Source organism: Lotus japonicus, chromosome 2 (genome assembly GCF_012489685.1).
Source record: "Lotus japonicus ecotype B-129 chromosome 2, LjGifu_v1.2".
NCBI lineage: Eukaryota > Viridiplantae > Streptophyta > Magnoliopsida > Fabales > Fabaceae > Lotus > Lotus japonicus.
In genome coordinates this window covers 14545858-14558521 of record NC_080042.1, presented here as the reverse complement: position 1 = coordinate 14558521, position 12664 = coordinate 14545858, and the positions used below count along the sequence as shown (strand labels likewise).

General features: G+C 39.4%; 1 protein-coding gene across 1 annotated transcript; it reads right to left on the bottom strand.

Annotated features, from left to right (window-relative positions):
* Positions 1-9745: 9745 nt before the first annotated feature.
* Positions 9746-12455, bottom strand: LOC130737640 (pentatricopeptide repeat-containing protein At5g16860). Its single transcript, XM_057589455.1, has one exon. The coding sequence runs from the start codon at positions 12343-12345 to the stop codon at positions 9772-9774; it is 2574 nt and encodes an 857-aa protein (XP_057445438.1). The 5' UTR covers positions 12346-12455; the 3' UTR covers positions 9746-9771.
* Between the last annotated feature and the right edge of the window lie 209 nt (positions 12456-12664).

Sequence of the window (12664 nt, the reverse complement as noted above, 5' to 3'; positions counted from 1 at the left end):
TGCTATGTCTAGAAGGAGTTCCTATTGTGCCCTATCAGTTCTCAAAGTAGATGAGGTGGAAGAATGGCAAAGTGAGCTCTTCCAGGATGATAAACTCAAGGCTATTTTCCAGGATTTGATTGTGAATCCAGATTCACATCAGGGCTATTCCTTGAAGGACCACAAGTTGTTCTACAAAGGCAAATTGGTGCTACCTAGACAATCTTCTAAGATCCCTATTCTTTGCAAGGAGTTTCATTCTTCTTTAGCTGGGGGTCACTCAGGGTTTTTCAGAACCTATAGAAGGCTGGCAGCTCTGGTTTATTGGGAAGGAATGAAGGGAGACATCAAAGAGTATGTAGCTACTTGTGATGTGTGCCAGAAAAACAAGTTTGATAACTTGTCTCCAGCTGGTCTGCTTCAACCCTTGCCTATTCCCACTCAAGTCTGGACAGATGTGTCTATGGATTTTATAGGTGGCTTGCCTAAGTCTAAAGGCATGGATACTATCCTAGTTGTGGTGGATAGGTTGACCAAATATGCCCACTTTATCCCTCTTAAACATCCTTATACAGCCCCTGAGGTAGCAGCTGTTTTCTTACAGGAAATTGTGCGGTTGCATGGGTTCCCTTCCACTATAGTCTCTGATAGAGACTCTTTATTTCTTAGTAATTTCTGGAAGGAATTGTTCAGGGCTTCTGGAACCAGTTTGAAGTATAGTTCAGCTTACCATCCTCAAACTGATGGCCAAACAGAAGTGGTTAATAGATGTCTTGAGGTTTATTTGAGGTGCTTAACTGGAACCAGACCTAGGCAATGGGTTAATTGTTTGGCTTGGGCTGAGTTTTGGTTTAATAGTAACTACAACAGGTCTACCAAGATGTCCCCTTTCCAGGCTTTATATGGCAGGGAGCCTCCTCCTCTGTTACAGGGCACTACTATTCCTTCAAGGTTGCAAGCAGTAAATGAGTTGCAACAAAGCAGGGATGAATTGTTGGTTGATCTTAGGGCTAATCTCTTGAAGTCCCAGGACATGATGAGAAAGTATGCTAATCAAAGTAGAAGGCAGGTGGATTACCAAGTGGGGGATCTAGTCTATCTCAAGATCCAGCCTTATAGAAGGAGATCTCTAGCTCATAAATTGAATGAGAAATTGAGTCCTAGGTTTTATGGCCCTTTTCCAGTAGCAGCTAAAGTAGGGGCAGTGGCTTATCAATTGGAATTACCTGCTTCTAGTAAGATTCACCCAGTTTTCCATGTTCCTCTTCTCAAGAAAGTTGTGGGCACTGGTTTCCAGGTTCAGCCTTTGCCAGAGGTTTTAACTGAGGATCATGAGCTTGAGGTGGAGCCTCAAGAGGTGTTAGATGTCAGGGAGCTCACTCCGGGGCAGATTGAGGTCCTTGTTCAGTGGAAGTCCTTGCCAGATTGTGAGAATAGCTGGGAATCAGCTCAGAGGCTACATGAAGCTTTTCCATCTTATCCCCTTGAGGACAAGGTGGCTCTTTTAGGGGGGGGTATTGATGAAGGTTCACAGCATAAGAAGCCCTTGGTTACTAAGTTCTATGTTAGGAGGAATAAGAAGAGTAAGACTTAGAAGGCTATTTCTAAGTCATAAATAGAATAAGAGAAATGAACTATGTTAGTTACTTTTAAATACAAGCTGTTGACAGTTGTAATTGCTGATGTCATGTTATTCTGTTATAGTTAGTTCTATGATTTGTATAAATAGGGAACTGCTCATTCTGTTAGAGCAGTTATTGACTGGGTAGTGTTTGGGAGATTCTGGATCTCGAATTCCAGTGGTTAGGGTTCTTGTTAGTGTTCTTGATTCTTCTGTGTAATTCCTGAGAATTCAACCTCAGTTCTTGAGGATTGAGTCTCTGTTTTCTTCAATAAACCCGTAGCATTTCTGCGTGTTCATCAATCTCTTACAGACTTAACTGAATATGTTAAAGACTTGACACATAGGCTGACACGTCAGCATATAACACATTCTCTAATATACCCCCTCAAACTCAAGGTGGGTGTGAAACAAGTTTCTCAGTCACATTCAATGTTTGTCCCTAGGAGCCTCAAACTGGGTAGGAGAAAGAGCCTTTGTAAAGATGTCAGCCAGCTGATCAATTGAGGGAACATGATGAACACAGAGGGACCGATTAAGAACTTTCTCTCTGACAGAGAAAATGTCCAATTCCATGCGTTTGGTACGAGTGTGGAGCACAGATTGTGGGTTAAGGCTGCTAACCCCATGTTATCACAGAAAATCCTTGGAATTTTGAAAGGAACTTGGAGCTCATGCAAAAGAGATTGGATCCAAAGCAACTGAGCAGAAGTATTAGCCAAATTTTTGTACTCTACCTCGGTGCTGGACCTAGCAACCAATGTTTGTTTCTTAGAAGTCCAGCAGACCAGATTAGAACCAAAGAAAATATAAGAGAACCAGAAGTGGATCTTCTGTCATCTGGATCAGAGCCCCAATCAGCATCACGAAAGGCCACCAGTGACACTGGAGAATGCAGAGAAGAAGGTCTGATGTGGAGACCATGATTAATAGTGCCCTTTAGATACCTAAGTATCCTTTTCAAAGCCTTCCAATGTTCCTCTAAAGGTTGGCTAAGAAACTGGCTCACTTAATTGACTGAATAACTAATTTCAGGTCCGGTCAAGGTTGCATACTACAAAGCACCAACAATAGACCTGTAGAGTGTGGGATTTTTAAAATAATATGCTTCATGCTTGCTCAACTTGGCACCACTGACCATTGGAGTAGAAATACCCTTTGCTTTAGCCATATCTGCCCTCTCAAGGAGATCACCTATGTACTTGGACTGTGTCAAGAGAAGAGACCTATCTTGCAAGTGATCAACTTGAACACCAAGAAAATAGTCTAACTTTCCTAACTGTTTCAAGGCAAATTCAGAATTGAGTTTCTGAACTACTTCTTGTACAAAGGACAAGCAATTCCCTGTAATAATGATGTCACCTACATAGACTAAAATGTAGATACAGCAAGTGTTGTGGTGAAAGGTAAACAAAGAAGGATCACAACAACTAGCCTTGATATCATACTTCTAGAGCTGCTTTCAGCCGATCAAACCAAGCCCTAGGTGCTTGCTTTAGACCATATAAAGCTTTATTAAGCTTGCAAACCAGGGTCTTATCTGAGCTGACCCGGGATCCGAAAAGCCAACCTGCTCCACAAGGACTGTCAGCCCATGTTTCAATATCTTCAGGATCACTCCACATTAAATCGCAAAATGGCCCTTCATGAGTAATATCCAACAATGACATATAAAGAGCTTGTTTTTGTAGTCCTCAAAAGTAACATAGGATTTAAATAATTTTTCCATTTCAACTCCAAGACTAAAAAATAAACTAAACAAGTACATTAAAATGAAACACTCGAGGATTTCCGAATCTGAAGTAAACAAACAGAACACGTTAGGGTCTATTTGGTTTGAGAAAATGTTTTGTTCTCATTTTCTATTTTCACTCATAATTAAAAAATGCCACATTGGCATTACTTTTTTTTGTTTCATATAGAAAATAATGATTACAATGTGGCTTTTTTTAATTAAAAATGAAACAAAAAACATACTTTCAAACCAAATTACCAAACTGGCCTTATTGTTTTACTAGTACAAAGTAAGAGCAGTAAATAAAGGCATCCAATTATGTTTAGAATTATAAATTTATTCAAATAGTAATATTTTCTTCTCTTAGGAATCAGGGGATAGGAGGGAGAACCAGCAAGCAAATTTAAATTAAACACTGCAGAATATGAAACCAAAGTCAAGAAGAACCAGAAATACAAGCATATCATATATCCATATCAGCCCTACATCTGATGTATTAAAACACTATTGTGGATATTAATTCAAATATTAAATCTAGCTAATAGATAGTTATATAGTGCTATAAGATAGAGGCTAGAATAAAAGATAATAACTGATTTGGTTATTATGATAAGAAGTTATCTTTTAGCCATCTCTTAGTAAGTTAGGTCTTTTATATAAGACATATATTGCTTTTAGTTTTTATTAAGTCAATAATATATTTTCCCTCAATCTCTCTCTACTCTTTTACGTTATATTTCTCTTTTCTCCAACAACTTGGTATCTAGAGCACGTTCCGATTCTTGGACCTGCGGGTCGTGAAGATTGAAGCTGCGTGTTTCAATCTTGTTGAAACGGAGCCAAACACAACCTCTGATCGAAGCTGCGAGTTTCGAGGCCTGTGATAGGTTTGGTGGTTTAGGGTTGCTGTGAAACTGTGTTTCGAATCTGTTTGGCTCGGTTTTGTTGAAGTGCGATTCTGCGAGTCTCGTCCTTCATCAGAATTGTAGTTCTGCGATTCTGAAATTGGTGGAAGCTACGAGTTTCTGAGGTTCTTTCCCTACACGCTGTGAATCTTGATTTTGATCAAGAAACTGAAACTCTCACGATGGCAAGTAACAATCTGCCGGGGAGTAAATCTCCCAATTCTAACTGATAAGATTTGGGATCGATGGAATTCTCAGATGAAAGTTCTATTTGAGTTTCAATATGTTATTGATGTTATAGAGAATGGGTTTCAACCACTGACCCAAGACAAGACTGAAGAACAGAAGACTCTTCATAACGATATGAAGAAGGATTGTAAGGCGATGTTTCTCATTCATCAATGCGTGGATGATACGCATTTTGAGAAAATAGCAAATGCATATTCAGCAAAGGAGATGTGGGACATTCTGCAGAAAGCTCATAGTGGCAGTGACAAAGTAAAGAAGGTAAAGTTGCAAACTCTTCGAAGGCAGTATGAAGGTCTTCAGATGGAGGAGAATGAAAAGGTTGGTGAATACTTCACCAAGATCCTAACCACTGTCAATTTAATGAAGGGTTGTGCAGAAAAGATCACTGATGTGATGGTGATAGAGAAAATCATGAGGTCCTTGGCTCCCAAATTTGACTACATCGTAGTGGCAATTGAGGAATCTAAAGATGTGGACAGCATGAAGATAGAAGAGTTGCAGAGTTCATTGGAGGCACATGAGATGCGCCTTGCTGATCGTAATTCTGTGAAAATTGCATAACAAGCTTTGAAGGTTGGTCTGGACAATCATGATGACAAAAAGAAAAAGTGGACAGGCAAAGGAAAGTCCAGCAACAAGTCAAAGTGGTCTCAAGATAATTCTGACAAACCAGAATCGTCCAAAAGGAGAGGTGAATCTGCAAAGAATGGTGGCAATCAAAGGAAGACTGATAAGAGGAATGTTGAATGCTACAAGTGTCACAAGATGGGCCACTACTCTTATGAGTGTCGCACTGGTAAACCAAAACAGCATAAGAATGCAGACAAGGAAGCTTATGCAACAAGGGAAGATTCTGATGACGATTCTATAATGCTAATGGTCACAACAATGAATTCAATAGGGAGTGCTGAAAGTAATGAGGACAATGATTCTGCACCTTTATCACATGTCCACCAAACTAATTCTGAGGCTTTACCACATGATGATCAGGCTGATTCAGATGGTTCTGCAGATCATGTTCCAAGACCTCAAAGGCGGAGAAATAGGCCTGAACGATTTAGTGAGTATCAGACAGTTCCTGACCATGCAGTTAATGATGAAGGTGATCTGATTCACTATGCTCTGATGGCTGACGTTGAGCCATTGCATGTGGAGGAAGCTCTTGCGAAACCAGCTTGGAAGGCTGCTATGATTGATGAGTTGAAAGCAATTGAGAAAAATCAGACCTGGTCTTTGGTCCATCTACCTCCAAATAAACACAAAATTGGTGTTAAATGGGTGTTCAAACAGAAGTTGAATCCTGATGGTTCTATTGCTAGGCACAAGGCAAGGCTTATGGTTAGAGGTTTTCTACAGAAACCTGGGCTGGATTATTCTGAGGTTTTCGCACCGGTGGCAAGGATAGAAACCATAAGACTAGTGGTTTCCATTGCTAGTGCGAGAAACTGGCCTATCTTTCAGCTTGATGTGAAATCAGCATTTTTGAATGGACCTTTGGAATAAGAGGTTTATGTGAGTCAGCCTCCTGGATTTGAAATACAAGGAAAAGAGAACATGGTTTTCAAGCTCAGCAAAGCCTTATATGGCTTGAAGCAGGCCCCACGAGCATGGAATAAGAGAATTGATGGTTTCCTCCTTCAGCTCAAGTTTCATAGATGCTCTGTGGAGTATGATGTATATGTCAGAAAGAGTCATGGAGACACTGGTTTGCTACTCATCAGCCTATATAGATGATTTGTAGATAACTGGGTCAGATCCTAAAGAACTTGATGAGCTGAAGCAGATTCTGAAGTCTGAATTTGAGATGTCGGATTTAGGAAAGCTGAGTTACTTCCTGGGCATGCAATTCGAGTATACTGCAACAGGAATTTTCATGTACCAGCAGAAGTACATCAAAGACATACTGAAGAGGTTCAACATGGGGAATTGTCATCCAGTAACAACTCCATCTGAAGTGAATATCAAGTTGAGGAGGGATGATGAAGGGGATGTTGATGCATCTTTGTACAAGCAACTTGTTGGTTCACTCAGATTTTTGTGCAACTCAAGGCTTGATATTTCCTATGGTGTGGGACTCATCAGCAAGTTCATGTGTGCACCTAAGAAATCACATTTGGCTACTGCCAAAAGAATTTTGCGGTATCTGCAGGGTACTACAGATTATGGAATATTGTTTCCAAGGCAGAAGAAGCTTGGAAAGGAGCTGGAACTGGTTGGCTACACAGATTCTAACTATAGTGGCGACTTAGATGACAGGAAAAGTAATTCTGGTACTTGTTTCAGCTGCATGGAGCTCCAATCTCCTGGACCTCAAAGAAACAACCTGTCATAGCTCTTTCATCATGTGACGCTAAATACATAGCAGGGTCCTTTGCTGCCTGCCAGGCTGTTTGGCTTGAAGAACTGTTAAAAGAAATGGGTTTTGTGACTAAGAAGCCAATGGAGCTGATGGTTGACAACATCTCAGCAATTAGTCTTGCTAAAAATCCAATTTCTCATGGAAGAAGTAAGCACATTGAAGTCAGATTTCACTTTCTGCGTGAACAGGTGAATGGAGGGAAGCTGGAGCTGGTGTACTGCCCCACTTATGAGCAGAAGGCAGATATCTTCACCAAACCTTTGAAGACTGAAAGATTTGTGATCTTAAGGAAAGAGATAGGTGTAGTATCTCTTGGGTATTTGAATTAAGGGGGAGTATTGTGGATATTAATTCAAATATTAAATCTAGCTAATAGATAGTGATATAGTGCTATTAGATAGAGGCTAGAATAAAAAATAATAACTAATTTGGTTATTATGATAAGAAGTTATCTTTTAGCTATCTCTTAGTAAGTTAGGTCTTTTATATAAGACATGTATTGCTTTCAGTTTTTATTAAGTCAATAATATATTTTCCCTCAATCTCTCTCTACTCTTTTACGCTATATTTCTCTTTTCTCCAACAAAAACAAACATATTTTCATTACCCCTGTAGTAGTGAAGACTCAGTAGTCAGTACATCCACTTCAAGAATTTGATAGTTATTCTTTTCTTTCAATTTTAAGAAAAAAATTAAAAATGGGAATAACTTGCAAAACATGTCAGGTCATGATTTACAACGGGATTACTGAAAAAAATTCCTAAAAGCCAGAAAAGACAAGGATGGAGATACTCACATACACAATGTAAACATATATTTTGCAAAATCTTTATTTGAAAAGATGTAAGACATCTCAGCGAAGTACATTACATTCACAAGTTGACAGTACATGTTTTGGTTTTGCTTGATTTTTAAACAAAAATGGCATTTGAGACAATTCGTTTTGCATCATTTGATGGTTTTTTTAAATACAAAATAAGCTAATCCAATTGCAGAATCTTAAAAATATTGAGTTTGACAAGCAACTGAGAAGGGGGCTAGAGAACCTGATCAATTGTTCGAATATCCGGAGAAAGGCCACACCATGAACACAAAGCACCTGGGTCAACCATAGAAAGGACTTCAGTTTTATTACAACAGAATTCAAAATAAAAATTACAAGCCCATGCAGTGCAAAATGCACATAGGGGAATAGAGGAGAGAAGGAGAGATAAAAAGAGATTTACAGTTCCATCTATAATCGCATGTCCACAGTTAGCATTTAATCTATAAGATCTTGTGATAAAAAATCAAAATTGGCCTTTTTTTTTTTGATAATCAAAATTGGCATTTCTTAGTACAACAAGAACAGAAGTATTTAAAAACAGAGAGGACAGGAGAGAGAGAGAGAGAGAGAGAGAGAGAGAGAGAGAGAGAGAGAGAGAGAGGTTGAGGATGAAAGTAAGCGAAAAATATCAGAATACCATTACTGATTAGATGAGTGTACATTTGATTATATTTGCATCAAGAGGAGTCATAGAGTCAAGTTGAAGTTTTTATTACTTGGTTTCTAAAATCCATAAATAATCACCAAGCCAAACACTGCAGTTAGAGGTTTGCTTTAAATTTAAATCTAACTAGCTTTACCTTTAGTGATCTAAAGCAACCCCAACTTGTGAATGTTGACCTGTGTAGATAAATAAAGTATTCTAATAGATAGAAAAGAGGGAGAATATTTCAAATTGCAATCCCCACCTCAGATGCGAAGCAAATTAAAGAGTGACAAAATGAATAGTACCAGAAGAACTTGAGGCTGCAAGAAAATCTGGAACCTGCTATGCTAATGACAGAAAATATGGTAGATGGATACGTCCCCTTTCCAAAGTTATAATATCAAAAGCATAAAAATACTACTACAAGGAATATTGTGAGTACAACTCATGTTTGAATTACTTGAAGCAAACATGAAATCTAATTCGAGAAATATCAAACTCTGAGAAACCTAATAAAATTTCATATGTTGTAGTCATATTTTTACAAAAATCAAAAAAAGTTGAAATCCCAATCAACCAGCTAAAGTAGTAAGCGTAATAGTATTCTCTACCTCCAAAAGCCTAGCTTCTTTTGATGAATTTTCACTTGTTAGGCCTAGTTGCTGATAGGAGGAAATAAATAGTATTCATTTTGTCTGATTAGAATATTACAGGATCTCAATCTGAATAAATTCAAAACATGTATTTACTTTGTGTAACACTGTAACTCATTTATGTGGCAAAGAAAGTAAAGCACACTCTTAAAGAAAAAGGGAGCATGAAGAACCCCTGCCTTTCGGTGGTGTGAATCTTAGTAGCTTAGGACACCCCTACTGGAAAAAAAAAGAAATGGTCCTTCCTATAGTGTATTCATATAAACAAAGATTAAACAGAGCAAAGGGTGTGAAATAATCATATTTTTGGGACTGAAATAATCTAAACACTTGAGGTGTATTTCATGGTTGAGATATACAAAGGTCTCCAAGTCAATCCCTAAAGCTCAGGAATTACAAAATCAGCTAGGCAGGGGGCACTATGGAAAGAAACAATGATAACGTGATTACAACAAAATCTGAAAATAATCAATCAATGGTATATTTATATATTATCTCAACATTTCCCCTAAAGCGGGAGCTTTCAGATCATATGCATCTACCTTGAAACATATGTATGGTATCCTCAGAACCCTTAAAGACTAATGAAAATATTGGTAAACTGATCATTGGAAGCAAAAAGTGAAAGTTTTGATTATACCAGAAAGGATTCTTCTCTGATGAAAAAATAACCAACTTTTGTATGTTTTGTTCTCTTAGAAAGACTAGATTGGATGAGAAGTGCAAAGCTGACTGGTTATCAATATTATTTGCTCCATGAGACCACATCATAGAATAGCAACTAATAAATTAAATGCTTCACCAGTACCCTTTGCATGAGCAGGATCCGCTTTTGAAATGATGGAAGCGGCTCGAGTCTCTTAGTATGATCTCATGTTCAACAATCATGGATATGTAGGTTATGGCACTGTGGCAATCACCACAAATGCGTAAGTTCTTAGTGATTCGGATAGGTGTACCAGGCGGCTGTGTTAGGATGGCATAGGCAAGAGCCAACTTCTCACTATGTTCAAAAAGCAGGTCACCTTTTTCTTCATCATCGACATCATGAAGAGCAAAGCTTGTCTGAGGAACATATCCAATAGCTTTAATGCGCTGAATCAAGTCTGCGAGTGTTTCATATATCTGCTGAGATTGTGAGTGAGTTCTGTCACCCACATAGAAGGTTGCAATGCCTTTCATTCCTTGGACCCAGCTGCAACCAGGTCTTTTCCTAATTCCAGCATGTTTCATCAAATATCTAATCCTAGCCACATCTTTCCAGCGTTTGGCATTAGCATATATATTTGAAAGCAATGTATATGACCCATCATTCTTGGCCTGCAATTCTAACAATCGATTTGCGGCAAATTCCCCAAGTTCCACGTTTGAATGTACCCGACAAGCACTCAACAAGGCCACCCACACCACTGGGGTTGGTTTCATGGGCATGTCATTAATGAGTTTCATAGCTTCATCAAGACGACCAGCACGACCCAAAAGATCAACCATGCAAGCGTAATGCTCTGCCCCAGGATGGACCCCAAATTCTTTGCTCATTCTATAGAAGAAATTGATTCCATGTTCCGCCATTCCTGAATGACTACAAGCATAAAGCAAGACAAGAAACGTTACACCATCAAGCACTAGACCCACTTTTCTCATCTCATCAAAAACCCGGAGAGCATCTTCACCGCGACCATGCATGCCATAGCCTGTCATTAAGGACGTCCAAGAGACAGCATTTCTCTCTGACATGCTATCAAAAACAGTTCGAGCAGTATCTACATCTCCAGACTTGGAATACATGTCTATGAGGCAATTAGCCACAAACAGAACACCAGAACAATAACGGCTTCGCAACACGTATGCATGAATTTGCCTACCAAACCTCATTGTTGACAAACGAGCACAAGCCATGAGGGCACAAGATAAGGTAAAATCATTAGGTTTTATAGAGTTGCCTGTTTTGAACATTTCAGAGAAAAGTTGCAGAGCATTGTTGGCATCTCCATGCTGCGCAAACCCCCCAATCATCACGGTCCAGGTGACAACATCCCTATCTCTTGGAGATACGGAGTCAAACAATGCACGAGCAACTTCTAGACTTTTGCATTTAGCATACATGTCAATTAGAGCATTAATTACCATCTGATATTCATCCCTATCCGAGTTGACGTTGAGAATAAATTTGATGGCATAACAATGAACTTCTTTCCCATGAAGCAATGCTCCAACTGATGCACAGCCTGAAAGTAAAGATACAAGGGTAACCGCATTTGGACGAGAACCGCATTTGTACATCTGCCGAAACACATCCAGGGCTTCACAACCATGCCCTCTCTGAGCATACCCTGCAATAACAGCAGTCCAAGTCACAACGTCTAACTTGACATTCTCCTCCCGCATCTTCTCAAACAAAGAAAGTGCGTCCTCAAATCTTCCCGTTTGAGAATACCCAGTGACCATTGCATTCCAAGAAACAACATCCTTAAACCTCATCCTCTCGAAAACCTTACTTGCTTCCTCCATCTTGCCACACTTGGCATACATATCCACAACAGCATTCCCCACGAAAACATCATCCACCAATCCACTTCTAATAGCAAACCCATGAGCCTCTTTACCCTGCAGAGTGGCACCCAGGGAAGCACAAGCAGGAAGGATATTAACAAGGCTGACAGCATCCGGGGATAACCCATATCTCTTTGTCATCTTACCAAACAGTTCAAATGCAGTGTTTACATCAGAAGCCTGCATATAAGCAGTCACAATAGAATTCCAAGAAACCAAATCCTGAATTCCTCGCTGGCACAAATCATCAAACACCTCGCGTGCGTGATGAAGAGCGCCGCACCTTCCATACATAGCAACCACAGCATTGCAAACAAACACATTCGAGACAAACCCGAATCGAACAACATCAGAATGAAGCGACGCGCCAAGAGAGAAACAACTGATCTCGCCGCAAGCTTTGAAAACGAAAGGGTAGGTGTAATGATCAGGGGTCCAAGCAAGCATCCTCATCCGACAGTAAAGACCCAAAGCTTCATTCGAAATTCCACGATGAAGAGCTCGTCTTATGAGCTGATTCCACCAGTAAACAAGTGATGGGGATGGATGGAGACACTCTAGAACCAAAATGGCATCGGCGACATTGTCGCAGGTTATGCATTTGCCGAGGAGGTGGGTGACAGTGACACCAACAACGATGTTTTGCTGAATCAAGTGTTTGGCGTGTGGTGATAAGGGATTGCATTGTTCTTCTTTGCGAAGCGTAGGGGTGGTTGTGATGTGAATTGCAGAAGCGGTGGTGGTGGAACAGTGAGCACTGATGGGTAGTGACAGTAACAGGTTTGAGTTTAATGGAAGGCGGCGTAAGCGTAAGAGCATGCTAATGTTAGTTAATGCTGATCGCACCGCCGCCACTGCGGTGAAGCTATTTTCAAACTTCTTTAGGAGGGAGGGGATGGTGAACAGGGTACAACTCTAGAAGTTTGGAAGATTCTGTAAATCATAGTATAACTAAAAAATTTCCTCAAAATTTTCCTATTTTCTGTACTCCATCTCTGTTTCGATTTTTTTTTTAAATATTGTATTTTGATAAATAATTTTTCGGTTTCTAATTATAACACGTAATACAAAAAATAGTGTTTATTGAAAAAATATTAAATGTGTCTAATTAGTGTATTGGTTTTAAAAAACTACATAC

Excerpts from the sequence above, each read along its gene's own strand:
- LOC130737640 (XM_057589455.1), bottom strand. The coding sequence starts at position 12,345 with ATGCTCTTACGCTTACGCCGCCTTCCATTAAACTCAAACCTGTTACTG.